This window comes from Labeo rohita, unplaced genomic scaffold (assembly GCF_022985175.1).
Source record: "Labeo rohita strain BAU-BD-2019 unplaced genomic scaffold, IGBB_LRoh.1.0 scaffold_76, whole genome shotgun sequence".
In the NCBI taxonomy this organism is placed as follows: Eukaryota; Metazoa; Chordata; class Actinopteri; order Cypriniformes; family Cyprinidae; genus Labeo; species Labeo rohita.
The window spans coordinates 619096-634298 of record NW_026129700.1 but is presented as its reverse complement, the minus strand read 5'-3'; the positions used below and the strand labels follow the sequence as shown (position 1 = coordinate 634298).

At 39.8% G+C, this 15203-nt stretch overlaps 2 protein-coding genes and 1 long non-coding RNA gene across 4 annotated transcripts; 2 read left to right on the top strand and 1 right to left on the bottom strand.

Annotated features, from left to right (window-relative positions):
* Positions 1–7423, top strand: LOC127161864 (uncharacterized). 2 transcript variants are annotated; one of them, XR_007827201.1, is made up of 4 exons: positions 7–76; positions 331–400; positions 6884–6938; positions 7252–7423. It is a non-coding gene; the product is annotated as an uncharacterized LOC127161864 (long non-coding RNA). The 2 variants fall into 2 exon arrangements; XR_007827200.1 differs by lacking the exon at positions 331–400 and having other exon boundaries at positions 1–76.
* On the bottom strand, positions 3873–6362 carry LOC127161862 (uncharacterized). The gene is made up of 2 exons (XM_051104617.1): positions 6275–6362; positions 3873–5977 (listed from the first exon to the last, which is right to left on the bottom strand). The coding sequence occupies exon 2, from the start codon at positions 5024–5026 to the stop codon at positions 4202–4204; it is 825 nt and encodes a 274-aa protein (XP_050960574.1). The 5' UTR covers positions 5027–5977; positions 6275–6362; the 3' UTR covers positions 3873–4201.
* Positions 7424–7614: 191 nt separating the features above from the next.
* Positions 7615–14763, top strand: LOC127161866 (interferon-induced protein 44-like). Its single transcript, XM_051104619.1, has 4 exons — positions 7615–7639; positions 8709–8857; positions 8947–9118; positions 14606–14763. Exons 1-4 carry the CDS (start codon positions 7615–7617, stop codon positions 14761–14763), a joined length of 504 nt encoding a protein of 167 aa, XP_050960576.1.
* Positions 14764–15203: the final 440 nt, after the last annotated feature.

Below are 15203 nucleotides of genomic sequence, written 5' to 3'. Positions count from 1 at the left end.
CAGCTAAGTTTTGTCTGGTGAAAATACTGCAGGGCAACATGTCCTCTTCAGAAAGTCGCTTTGTGTTTCTAAGCACGTAAGTATTCTTCTTCTAATTCTTTTTCATTGTAGTTCTTCAAAACTTTAACACATGCCTAAATACAATTATGATTGTGATTTAAGATTATCACTAAGAAATTAGTAATGGGTGTTCAGGTTTTGTCTTTATTGCGTGTGGTTACGTTAAACTCTTAAATCTCCCGCTAGATTATCATTTGAGGGCTTGAGTTGGGTTTACACATGAACAGCATTAGCTTATCATGGTAATTTATCTTTATGATCTTGTTGTAGGTTATCCAGTCTGCCACGTAATGGGAGTGCTAAAGCACGTGGCTTCGGATGACTTGCGCCATAATTGTTTGTACGTGTTGAACATCTGCGTTTGATGCATCGATTATAAATCGCAATTAACGTGATGAAGAGTTAAGTTGGTGCTAAGTGAACTAAGCTCGATCAACAAACTATGCTTGGTTTTGCGTAAATGTGACTTTGAGCCACTGATGACCTCTACAAAAACACTTTTCTGACATCTCTTATTTCTTATTTCTGCATGTATGAGGTAGTACATGCAAAGTGTGTGCACGTATATATGTGTGGTCTACAACGAACAGAGGAAACAAAAATACAATGTAAAGGTTGTTAACGTAAACAGTGTTATGGCTAGCATACAGAGAATTAACATTATACATATCAGTAGCGATAATAATTCAGGTTATCAAAGGTCAAATGTGAGGTAGTAACTGTAAACCATAGCTTTATCTATGTAAAGTGTATTCAAGTCACAGTTAAACAGCTGCATGCAAGTGTATCTAGTACAGTTCACAAATGACAGTAACAGAATATGTAAAATATTTAAATTTGAACAGCTTGGAATATAAAAAGAAACTTACTTCTTAATCATTCACTCACAGGAACAACAAACATGCAGTAGTCCGTATTCTTGCACAAACGGACCAGAAGTCAGTCTTTCCACCTATAGACTGCCCCTGCTGCTTGTTCAGGCATGTCTAGACTTGTCCAGACATGTACAAACATTAATTCTGTTATATACATAAAGACACCTTTAGGGGGCGTTGTTGGGCTTTCGGACATAGCCGCCCCCAAATGTTCCTTGGGACGTTTGAACGTAGAAAGCCCATCCTAGGTAGCAGGATTAGGGTTGTCACTATTCTCGAGTCTGGGAAGTGGGATTAACCAAACCACCAGCCTAATGTAAGTACGATCTTGAACCTGAACTGCAACTGTCCTTATCCGACCATCAGATCCAGGGAAGTTACGGCTTATGTTGCCCACTGGCCAGAGGGCTTGTGGAAGTTGTGGGTCCATGATAAGCACTACCTGGTCAACCCTGAGGTTGTCGTTATCCCTTTGCCATTTTTGTCTTTCCTGGAGACTTGGCAGGTAGTACTTGATAAATCTAGCCCAGAATTGGTCTGCAAGTATTTGACTATTCCTCCATCTTCTGGTTGCTAGGAGATTGCTGGGGTCATAAATTACTTGTGGGAGGGATGAGTCATGACGACCCATCAACAAGATGCTAGGTGTAATCGGGTCTGGGTCTGTGATATCGGATGATACATAGCCCAAAGGCTTGGCGTTCATAATGCCCTCCACTTCAGTAAGAACAGTGTGAAGGACAGTTTTAGAGACTGTCTGTTCATTCAAAATGACCTTTAAAGCTTGTTTCACCGATTTTACTTCTCTCTCCCAAATACCGCCAAAATGTGGAGCACTGGGAGGAATGAATCTGAAAGAGATTTTCTGTTCAGCCAATTGCTCCTTTAATTGAAGTGCCATAGCTTTGTATGCCTCTTTAATATCCCTCTGACAAAGTTGGTGCCATTATCAGAAAAGAGCTCAAAGGGCTTACCTCTTCTAGCTATAAATCTCCGTAAAGACATCAAGAAGGCATGGAGTCGCGACTCTCAAGTAGATCTAGATGGAGGCATCTGGTGGTCATACATTTGAAGACAATTCCCAATTTCTTTTCAGTTTGTCGTCCTATTTTTTTTTTTTTTTTTTTACTGTGAATTGTCCGAAGCAGTCCATTCCAGTGGAAAAGAAAGGGGGCTTGTAAAGCCTAAGATGAGCTGGTGGGAGATTTGCCATCATGGGGATCTTAGGTTGGGCACGCCACCTTTGGCAGTCAGTACAGGCGAGCTGACATTTCTTGATGGCTGCTCTGCCCCTCAAAATCCAATAGTGACGTCTGAGCTCTGCAAGGACTCTTTCTGGTTCAGGGTGAAGAAGATTGGCATCATATTCCTTAATAAGGAGTTTAATCAGCTGTTGATGGGGATCAAGGACTATGGGATGTAGGGCATTAAGGTCTATATGTTCAGCATGACTCCCTCCAACCCTAATTAGTCCAGTGTCTTCATCATATTCAGGAGATAGGGATACCAACTGGCTATTGGGTGGTAATGGTTGGTTTGATGAGAGAGCCTTGACCTCCTCTGGAAATGAATCCCTTTGGGCTTGCTGGAGGAGAAGCCTCTCTGCTGAGACATAATCCTTGGCTTCATCGCAATGGGTGGAAGAATGAGCCACCCCGTGGAGGCATGCCACTGTGGCTTTTACCAAGTCCTTACAGGTCTTATACTGATCTGCGTCTGGGAGTTGGACATCCGGACTAGTACAGAGGTTGAGACAGAATGTTGATTTGCCATGCTAATTCGGTATCCGGTTCAGGGTCAGCAGCCGGCATGTTTGGCCAGGAGGCTTCAGATTGATACAAGAAGTCTGGTCCATTAGCCCAGCGACATGATTGTGTCAACTCCTTCAAGGATTTCCCACGGGTTATATCATCGGCTGGGTTATTCCCAGAATCACATACCTCCAAGAACTAATGTCTGTGAGGGACTGGATTTTAGCGACTCGAGTCCCTACGAAGACCTTATACCTGCAGGAGTCGGACAGCAGCCAATGAAGGACCGTGGTGGAAACTTTCCAGAGAATAACTTGCCTGATGGTGACTGTGAGCTCCTTTTGGAGGACCTTAGCGATTTGTGCTCCAGTAAGTGCTGCACTGAGTTCAAGTCATGGCATTGACATTTGCTTCCTGGGTGCTACACGTGAACGAGCCAGCACAAATGAAACGTGTATATGACCATTCTGGTCTTCTGTGCGTAGATATGATACTGAGCCATATGCTCTTTCAGATGCATCACAGAAAATGTGCAGGTCTCTCGTGAATGTTTCCTTGTGTAATTGAAATGGTGTGTAACATTTGGGAATCTCTAGCTGTTCCAATTCGGACAATTCCTGTACCCAAGTTTGCCATCTGGTTTGCAGGCTGTCTGACTCAATGAGGTCATCCCATCCCAGGTGAATTTTCCACAGGTCCTGAACAAGTATCTTAGCCTGTGTGGTGAATGTGTTATGTAGCCAGTGGGATCCTACTGCAATGCCAATACCTTGTAAATATTTCTCAAGGTTGGTCTGTGGCATTCCATTTGGCGAGGTGTATAACCCAAGGAATCACTGAGACAGTTCCATCGCAATCCAAGTGTGCCTTCTAAGAGATCTGGAGTCTTTTGGGATAACCAGAGCTCACTGCTTTGTGACCTTGCTTCTGATTGAAGGTGCTCAATGACTTCTGTTACTGGCCCATTGGTGAAGATCGAACCCTCCAGTAAGTAGCAATTGCCTTAGGCCATCTACTAGAGCTCTGGCCTTGTCTATAGATTGTGTACTTTGAAGACAATTGTCTACATAGAATGACTGGGTAATGGATTCGACTAGAATGGGGTCAGTTTCACCGTTGTCGTAGGCTACCTTTTGCAGAGCATATATAGCACAACAAGGACTGCACGTTGTGCCAAAAGGTAGGACTTGCCACTCATAGATCTTTGGATCGCCTTATCATCTGGCAGTAGGCGAACTTGGTAAAACATAGACACCTTTCACATCTCCGCTCACAGCTACGGCATGCTGTCGGAACCGAAGCAGAACTCCAAGCAAAGATGGACCAAGTATGGGACCAGGAATAAGATGCTCATGTAATGACTGACCCTGATACTGAAATGAACAGCTGAACACAATCCTGTTTTTGCCATTATGATTCACCATATGGTGTGGAATGTACCAGGATTCGGTGGACTTCTCAGCTTCCTGATAGGAAATTTCTGCCATGTAGCCAGCTTGCTCTAATTTCTTCATCTCAGTGCTTCCGAGAGGTTTGGATCTTTGTCTGTTCACTCCTACGAAGGGACGCCAGCACTGCCTCCTTTGGGGCGTTAAGGGTGACAGGATTCAGCCGCCTAAGCAAAGGAGTGGCATATCGTAGAATGCCGTCCACCTCTACCCTGGCAGTACGTGTTTGAAGTAGGGTGAGAGCATGCTGGCCCTGTTTGGACCTAGTGGCTGTTGTTTCATTAATGTAGGGTAGAGTGTCGGTCTGCCAAAGACACTCAACATTCTTGAGTAGCTCAGCATTCTGAGCATCTATAGAGATGTTCAGACATTGTTGATCACAGGGAGCAGTTTGGCTGCACCCGACAGGGGCGTGGAGGGTCCAGCCAAGTCTGGTGTGAACAGCTATTGGTGCATTAGGAGGTCCCATTCGTATGGGCTGGACTAGTACAAGTAAGTGAGGCATGTCTGATCTAATAAGAAGCAAGGGTTGTGCTCGCTCAATCTTTGGCAATGGTAAGGATCGGATAAGGGTATATTTGCGTTGGAGAGCAGCTATTGGATAAGAGTGTTCAGACAGTCTCAGGCTCTCTGCAGTGAAGCCATGATTAATCTGAAACTTCCTAGCTGGTCTGTTTAAAGGTGACACAGAGAGGGAAACAGATGCTCCATTTAAGTGCAGTACATCCTGACATATTGTACATAGGATGAGCGGTTCAGGCACTGTGGTGAGGTTTAGCTGTTTCACAGCCTGTGGCAATACAATGCTACATTCGAAGCCATCATCTAACACTGCATATGTCTCCATGGCTTTATCTCTGTATTGCAGTAGAAACTTTACGACCTTTAGCATCACCTTTGGAGATCAGTTGAGATGATCTAAGTAGACCTGGGTAGGGGGGACATTGACTAGAAGTACACTCTTCTGGGTCTGCAGGGCTGCTTCATGGAGAATGGTAAGGTGCAGCTCTTTACAAGTCTTGCACCCTCGCTTCAGAGTACAGTTGTCTGAAGTATGTGCCCTTCCACCTTTCCAACAAGGCTTCCCTTCTGTTATCCACTCCATTATTTGCTCTGTGGTTAGTAGCTTGAATTTAGGGCAAGAGTTTAGAAAATGATCCTTATTATTGCAGTATGGACAGTATGGTTGGAACTTGGGAGTCTAAACTCTTGCTTGTCCTTGAACAGGTGAGGTACTGTTAGTCGAGTAAAGGATTGAAGTGGACCGGCCCTTGGGCCGAGAAGATGGGTGAGGATCCCTTTTGATTGTCCTGGTCACCTCACTTTGGTAAAGTGCTGCTACCCTGTTTGAGATGCACTTAGCCTGAGACTTTAACTGTAGCCAGGCTGAGAAGTCTGGTAGGGTATAGGTACGGTCTGTGCTGGTCTGGAGAATGCTGTGGCTAAAGCAGTACTCCACAAAGCTGTCACGGTATGACGGTGGCATTTTGCTCAGAAAGCGATCAACATAAGATCCACACCTGAACTCGTAGCCATTTGGGGCTTTTAGAGTCCTAAGCATCCCTACCAATGAATGGATGGATAGGGCAAAGTCGTCAAAGGCTTCAGCATCTCCAAACTTTACAGTGGGAGCATTCAATATGGCACCTAACTCACACTAGACGAGTTGGCGTGGTTGTCCATATTTATCTTGTAGTGCCTGTAGTGCAGCGGTGTACGGCCGGGGATCATTCCGGTTAGAGAAACTGAAGCAAGAGAGCGGATCCCAGTTAGAGGGTTTATTTGAATTATTTCTGCATGTATGAGGTAGTACATGCAAAGTGTGTGCACGTATATGTGTGGTCTACAACAAACAGAGGAAACAAAAATACAATGTAAAGGTTGTTAACGTAAACAGCGTTATGACTAGCATACAGAGAATTAACATTATACATATCAGTAGCGATAATAGTTCAGGTTATCAAAGGTCAAATGTGAAGTAGTAACTGTAAACCATAGCTTTATCTTCCTTCGGTAAATTGTATTCAAGTCACAGTTAAACAGCTGCTTGCAAGTGTATCTAGTACAGTTCACAAATGACAGTAACAGAATATGTAAAATATTTAAGTTTGAACAGCTTGGAAGGTAAACAGAAACTTACTACTTAATCATTCACTCACAGGAACAACAAACATGCAGTAGTCCGTATTCTTCTAGTCTAGTCTTTCCACCTATAGACTGCCCCTGCTGCTTGTTCAGGCACCTCTAGACTTGTCCAGACATGTACTAACATTATTTCTGTTATATACATAAAGACACCCCTAGGGGGCGTTGTTGGGCTTTCAGACACTGAGGCTCCTTTGCTTGATACATGTGACTTTTGTGAATTTATGGAAGCGTTTCAATTTATTTATTATAATTTTATTTATTATTATTATTATTATTATTATTATTATTATTAATAATAATAATAATAATAATAATAATAATAATAATTTGTCAGTTTCTAGGATGCTTTTGGAAATCTAGTTTAGTTTTGGAGCCTAGTTGGATCCAGACCTATTATTGTTTGTCTTAAAATACTAATGTGACTTGTATAATTTGAGACTTACCATCTGTGTAAATGGGAATAAGCACCCCTTTTGTGTGAAATTTAAGTTCCAATTAGGTGAGCACATACAAACACAAATTCACTGGTCAAACTGTGTGGAGCTTGTTTTGAACAATTTAAATGCGTGATGCTTGTTACTAATGTTACTTTTTCTATCAGCTTTCACTTACAGGAAGAATGAAGTCCCCAGCTGCAAAAATGTTGTGGCTAAGAGGTGAGAACTTTTCACTTTCTAGTCATTTTTTTTTTTCTTTCTGTCTGGTTAATTTCAATCCAGTAATCCTGTGTTTTATATACTAATGATTTTAGGGGGTTGTGGTAATGAATTGCATTTATAATTGCATAGGTTTTGACTGCAGTGATGAGAAACCGTTTGCTAAGCTGATTGATGGTTAATGTGTCTGACTGTAAACTCTCTGCCTGAACTGCTGAACACTATCTTAAAATGAATCTCCAGATTGTGCACGGCCAACTCTGTGTGCTTTGATATTTTGCACCTTTTATATGTTTGTTTTTGTTATTTGCAGATGTACGAAGACCAGTAAGTCCAGTTGGTGGCATGTTTGGAACGGGCTCTTGTTTCTGCACTAATGTTCAAATGTAATTTTGAAACTCTTAATATAGTGTTACAATATGTATGCACTTCTGGTTGGATATTTGGATGTGTTTTTTCAATAAAAATGTGAACAGAACCTTAAATTGTGTTGTTTATAGCTACTTTGTCACTGTATCACTAGAGATACTGCTACAAACTTCATTAATCTGGATTGTGATGGCTTAACTTGTAGGTTTTGTTTTCTAATAAAATGCATACATTGATAAATGGTGTCTCTACCATTATGAATCATTTTTAAAACCTTAATTTGCTAGCAAATGCGAGGGCACATGGCATGCATCCAATATCTGAGTGTGGATGTACTGATCTAATCAACAATACATTGTATAAACCCAGCATCCTACACGGATGATCCACTCGTTTCTGACACCAGGAAGACCGGGTTCCTGAGACCGTTACATGCTCTCTACTTCGGGATTACTGCTCATAATGTTCGCTTCATTGTATAGTTCCTCACCTGAATGACATTTCCCAGCGATTGTTTTTATAAGATTAGTGTTTGTCTGAACAACGGAGCTGTATGAAGCTCTGAAATGCATCTCTGCTACGTTTTCATCTGGATTGGCGCAACTGTTGGATTTACGCGTTTAAGTGAAACTTGTAAGTTGAGTAAATATGCCGTCGTCAGAGATTAAATATGAAATTGTGGTGTGCAAAAATCTGACAAACACTCAAACAAACGTATATATATTTTTACCTTACTTGCTGGTCTTAATCTCTCGTAAATTGCATTTGCAAATTGTAGGGCAAATCGTGTCAATCCAAATATAATAAATGAGGAAAATAAATGACCTCAATAGAATGCAGCCAATGAGGCCGTTACAGCAAATACAGTAGTATACAGCAAGTTAAAAAAATACAGTAAGTCTCTGTATTTGGGGTCTGACTCACAGAAAATTCCCATAATGCAATGGTCATTACAGTTATTTACTCCAAAGGAAATTTGCAGTATTATACTGGGTGATATACAGTTAATAACTGTAGAAATTACAGAAATGTCCAATGCATTTGTGTTTTGTTTTAACAGACAGAAAGAAGACCTGAAAGAAAAGCTGGAAAACTTATGTTTTAGTAATCCAGATGTAAGTGACATCAAGATCCTGGTAGCTGGACAAATTGGAGCAGGAAAGTACAGCTTCATTAACTCATTAACTTGAAAGCGCCTTTCAAGGAAGGATCTCCTCTAGAGCGCTCGTTAACTCAGCTGCTGGTTTCGATCAAAGTTTCACTAAAAACGTAGGTATTTGCCTCATACATACAGTCTCTTTCTAAAATATCTAAAATTTCTAAACACACTTGAGTGTTGTAAGCATTTTGGCTAATCGTATGAGGACTTCTTTGAATATTATATTTGGTCTTGATTTGTAGCTCAAAGGATTCACCATCAAAAATGGGGAAAAAAAACGTTGCCCTATGTCTTCAAAGACGTCATGGGCTTGGAACCTGATGTATTGAAAGGGTCACAGACAGAAGACATCATCAATGCTGTGATTGGCAATGTGAAGGATGGCTATAAAGTAACAAATCTCTACACTAATTGAGTAAATATCAGTTTTGTGTGTGCAATATGTCTGATGTTTAACATATTTTGCTGAATTTTCAATAGTTCAACATGGAGCAGCCACTCACTCATAAGGATCAACATCACAGCTGTGCCCCTGAACTCTCAGATCTGACTTTCTGTTTGGTTTACATCATAGATGCCAATACTGTCCAATTTACAGATGATCGACTTATTGACAAGTTGAAGGTCATTCGCCAAAGAATCAGTGATAAGGGTAAACCTGACCCCTGATTGTTTATGATTTTCATTTATGAGCTCATGCTCATTAATTTACATTGGAGAGAGGAGTCTGTATAATGATAGTGGGTTGGGTTTATGTGATATGTTTTGACATTGTGTAAGTGGACAACATTAAATACAAGTTGCAGTTTTGCAAAAAGGGCATTTTGCAACTTGCAGCTCTCAACATTGCAGCTTGATCATTTACATTGCCCAGACAGTGTATGCGAATCAATTTTGTAGTCCAGGCATATATACTTTTCAACAAACGCTGTAACAATTTTCAGTGAGGAGAATATTTAACCTTTACATTTTCACTGCATTTGCTATAGGGATTCCTGTAAACCTATGGGTGCAGCCGGGGCCTAATGGTTAGGGAGTCAGACTTGTAACTGAAAGGTTGTGGGTTCGAGTCCCAGGTCCAGCAGGGATTGAAGGTGGGGGAGAGTGAATAACCCTCAATACCATGACTGAGGTGAGTCCCTTGAACAAGGCACCGATCTCCCAACTGCTCCCCGGGCGCCGCAGCAATAGCAATATGGCTGCCCACTGCTCTGTGTGTGTGTGTGAGTTCACTGCTGTGTGTGTGCACTTCGATGGGTTAAACGCAGAGCACAAATTCACCATACTTGGCCACACGTCACACCCTTTTCTTTTCCTTTCCTATTTATTGTAATGGTTCTGACTGTCACTTCTTTCATCTTCATCACACAGATATATTATTCTGGTTTTATGTTAGATTGCCTCCTAGTTTCTGAGTTTCTGTTTGTTATGCTGGTGTGTAACAGTGTAACAACACAATAATATTACAGTGTTTTCTAACATTAGAGATCACAAAGAAAGAAATATGGCTGCAAGCAGCAACGACGGGCCCTCGCCGCCAGCCAAAACCGGCACCCTGGTGCAATCAGAAAACTGGTGCCCAGCGGGCACATGCATTAACAGTATCCCTGTACCAGATTGGATTGAAGGGTTACAGCAATGAAAGGGTTAAAATCAAAATGCTTTTAAGTCATTCTGATACAATGAGACTGAGATAGGATTAGAGTTAAAAAGATTCCTTATCCTATGAGGTCATCTTGTGTTCATCCTTGGTATTACAATCTTCATTTGCCAGTTTACAAGTGTGATATTTCAAATGTTTTTGCATTCTCTGAAAACATGATAAACATATTTCCTAAGATCGACTTGTTTTTCATATGTAAAAAGTTGTGAAGAGTTAGGATAATACACTTTTAATGCACTCTGTCTCTCTCTCTCTCTCTCTATCTCACACACACATAGCCACTCAACTACCCCCAGTCACACTTACACACACACATACACAGACTTAATCACATCTCTCACACACACACACCGTTAGAGTGAGAGAGTTAGAGTGAGATCAGATGTTTAATAGTTTTTTATTTTTCTATTTTTAGTAGATTATTTTATATTGATGGAAGTAAGCATTTATTTTTTTAGAATGACTAGTTCTATGTATGTAAAAAGTTTTGAAGTGTTTGGATGCTGCATTTTAAAATTATGGTTATGTTTTTTACTGCTAATTTAATAAATCACCATAAATCAACCGTTCAAGATATCCCAAATCTGCTCGCAATTTAACATCTTCAGTATGTTGGCATCATGCTGACAAAGTTTGGTGTGAACTACTTATTCCTGCTTGGAGGTGTATGAATTTATTTATGGCCTGATTTTTCAAAAAATCCACATTCAAAATAGACTTCCTGTTGGTCGCAGCTAATGGGTGTAAATTAGAAAGTTGTCCGGCTTGATGGGACCAATATACATACCAAGTTTGGTGTCTGTAGCTAAAACTAACCCCCTAACTTTTGACAAAAGGTGGCGCTATAGAGTGCCTCCTCCACGCCCATTTATGAGCCTTTGCCAGTGTCTAACTATCATTAATACTGATGTGTGTGTTGAGTTTCATGAAAATCTAAGCTTATTAAGTGCCCCACAAACACAGGAAACAAATGTTAAAGTTTGACACGTTGCCATGGCAACAGCATTTAATCAACGACCCCTCTACAGATTCTCATCGGCTGTGTTTTGACATTATTCTGGTGAAGTTTGAAGCAAATTGAGTAAAATTAAGAGGCTGATTTAAAAGCATTTTGAAAACAACACACTTCCTGCTGCCAGTTGGTGGCGCTATAACTTTGACTCCTAATAGTCACATCTATGTGATCGGTATCATACAACAAACAAACACCTGAAGTTTCATCAGAATCAGACAATGTGTGCAGTTGTTATTAGCCATTTCCTGTTTCTCATTTCTCGCCATAATTTCGTTGCCTCGCCACGGCCAAACCGTTCGAAAATCCCTCCGCAATTTAGCATCCCCAATGTCTTGAGGTCATGCTGACCAAGTTTGGTGGCCGTCTGAATAAAGGCCTCCGAGGAGTATTTCAAATTCCAGAGCATGCATTTTTTACTCAGCCCTGAATAACTCACTTCCTGTTGGGTGGAGCGTATGACATGAGTGCGAAAGTTGTTCAGCTCAGTGAGATCTATATGTGTACAGAGTTTTATATGTATATGTGCAAGCATGTGTGGCATATACATCAAGTTTTGGGAAGGTGTTCCAGGTGGCACTGTAGAGCCCCTGTGCCACGCCCGGGTCCCAGCCTCTATTTTTAGGGCTCGGGCCCTAAAAATAGTAATCCTTAGAAGAACAATAGCCCTTTTAGGGCTCGGGCCCTAATAATCCTTAGAAAAACAATAGGGCTCTCGCCCTTTTAGGGCTCGGGCCCTAAAAGCATAAGGAAAATATAACACTGAATATGTCATGCATGATTAAATAGATTTAAATAATTTCTGAACATTAAATGTGTCTTCATTTACTGTTTTTCGTGGTTTCTCATTAAAATTTATAAAAGGAAATGAATTACATCACTAATTTCATATAATAGCACAGTATAATAATAATTACAACCTTCCTCATCTGCACAACTGGAATGTAAAGCTGGTTAGTGTCTTTTGCTAATTAGAGAAGCTTTACAAAAAACTCTCTAAAATGATAACAGTTCGGAGATTAAAATAACAGCAGATTTGTATCATTTTAAATGAATACTAAAAACTGAGATCATTTACTTCAGCCTAAATATACTGCAATATCTTCAAAAGATATTTGAATTTTTGTGCACTTTTTCTCTGTATAATGTTGATTTGGCAGCTAGTAAATACCATACATTTGGTTATAGTAGCATTTGTGGAAATATTTAAACCACGTGTTTTACAGCTAACCCCGTGTTAGACTGTGCTTTGGGCTCCTCTATGATAAGCTTATTTTTGCCCTTATCATTGCCAAACCATGGAGGGACACTCCCTGGCGGCAATGGCAGTGTTTCACGAAAGCCTAGGGTCTCCAACCCTACTCTCTAACTTTAGCTCCAGTCCCAATCAAACACATCTCAACCAGCTTATCAAATGGTATGTCTCAATCAGCTGCCTAGCTCACAAGCTCATGAATCAGTATATAATGTACGTAAGTCACACAACAAGGCTCTAGCAGCTAACACAAAAATTACCAAAAATTGATCTTTTCAGTGCTAAATTTTTAGTGGCTATTGACAGTAAATGATAAATTAAAAAATTTAGAAGTGATTTATCTTTTAAATTAAAGTGTTCATCATTTATGAACTGCAGGGGACAGGAATTTTTAAGTCAAGCCAAATTTAGGTTTTACATCCAAAATTACTTTCAGTTTGTATTTACAGTAAATGCAGCCTCATCTTGTAAATTTGTTATGAACAGCTTCTTTTTACACAATGTAGTCTGATCTTGTGAATTTGTTAAAAGCAGTATGTTTCTGGTTCTGCTAAATGCAGCTTTTGTGGTTCACTTACATAATTCTATACAGTGTGATTTTTTTAGGGTAAATGTATATTGGTAAATGTGTGGAAAATGTACATTGCATCTAGAGATTCAGAACCCCACATTTTGGGGAAAATCTGAAAACGACAAGTTTATCTATTTCAGAAAACTGGGAAACCTATATTAGACCACCTAGGAATATATGATTATTGTAAATTAGTCACACTGTTTTGTATTTTTGTAATTTTTCTTTTGATTTTTTTTTCTTTATTTGTATTGTTTTTTTTTCTGTATACCTTTAATATGTAATCATTGTGATCTTCAGATTTGATTGACCTTTTAACATGATACCTATCAGAGATTTTTATCTCTGACAAGTAATATTTTTTCAGTTTCCTTTTATTGTTTTGTATTTAAATCTGTATATGTTGTATAAGATAAAAAAAAAGCAACTGTTAGCAGAGTACACAAATAACACACGAAATACGTGGTAATTTTCCATCATCCAGCTGCTCTGACTAGCATACTTTTTAATTACACAAAAAGAGGCACGTGTATTCATTCAGTCACTGATTAGGTCACATAACATACACTTTGCAGTGCAAGAGTAACAAAAACAAGACTGGGAAAAACAAATACAAATACAAATGAGAGCATAATATTAACAACAACGACTGACTACAACAATGAAGAAGCGAATATTACTGGTTTCTGCTTTTTTTTCATATATAGTAAAATTCTACTAGTACGTTGCCGCCATGGATAGCCTATTCCAAATCGTAGCAACTAAAGCGTCTCAGCTGTAAAAATGCCAAAGCGTTTTTAAGCGCCACCAGCTGGTCGTTTTAAGAAGTCCGCCTGACACTGGCTAAAAAATCCACGTTATGTTATGTTATAACACGTTATTGAATATTTATTGTTAGGCATTTGGCCTATTTCATTTTATTTATTTATTTATTTATTATCGTGGTTTTTTTTGTTGTTGTTGTTTTTTTTTTTTTTTTTTTTTGCATTTATGCAGTACACTGGAGTCAACCCTGAGAAAGTGGACCGAAATATTCTACTGCGTTCCTGGACACCCAATTTGCATAGCCGTAATTCATAGGCGGGGCTTATGCTAATTGTGAATGATCTTGCAGGAGCGCCCTATTTACACCTACGTTTAACTATCAAATCGGACTAAAAGGATTAAAATATTACAACTGCATTATTTTCAAGATCCTGGTAGCTGGACAAATTGGAGCAGGAAAGTCCAGCTTTATTAACTCTGTTGAAAGCGCCTTTCAAGGATGGATCTCCTCTAGAGCACTAGTTAATTCAGCTGAAAATGGTCATAGTTTCACTAAAAATATCTAAAATATCTGGAAATGTCCAGCTGACCCACACTTGAGTGTTGTAAGCATTTTGGCTAATCATATGAGGACTTCTTTAGACTTCTTTGACATTCTGTTAGTGGACAACATTAAATACAAGTTGCAGTTTTGCAATAAAGGGCATGTTGCAACTTGCAGCTCTCAACATTGCAGCTTGATCATTTACATTGCCTAGAGAGTGTATGTGGATCAGTTTGGTAGTCTAGGAATATATACCTTTCAACAAACGCTGCAACAAATTTCATTGAGGAAATTATTTAACCTTTACATTTTCACTGCATTTCCTGTAGGGATTCCTCAAGTGGTTGTCATGACCAAAGTAGATGAAGCATGTCCGCTGGTCCAAAAAAATCTGAGGAAGGTGTACACTAGCAAGGAAAAGGTGCGTGATATCATCCAAAGGCATACATGTGACACTTACTGTGACATATTGGCTATCTTGATCTGAGTTTGTTTAATAGCCATGTCTCATATTCTGAGCTAACATTCTTGTAAGACAGGCTGCATATAGAGAACTGAGCGATCACGTATGTGCAACTCTGGTGCAGACTGATGTGCGTCAACACAACCTGAGCGCACGCAATAAGCAATGAGCACCGCACTGTTATGCTAGAGAGAGATGGGATTACAGTACATGGGACTATGCGAATGAGAGTGGTCGTGCTGTTCAGAGATTTATTATAGCTTTATATTGTGTGCGTTGATGCCATAAAGTAAGTTTCTATTCTCGTTTTCTATTTAATAATTGAGATTATCGTGTTTGTGTGCTATCTTGTGCTATATTGTGACTTATTGCAAATGTCTAGATGACGCACTGCTAGATTCATGTAACTTCTATTCATGAATTGTTTGCACGCAGTGTGTATTATGTTTACCCTTTCTTACGAA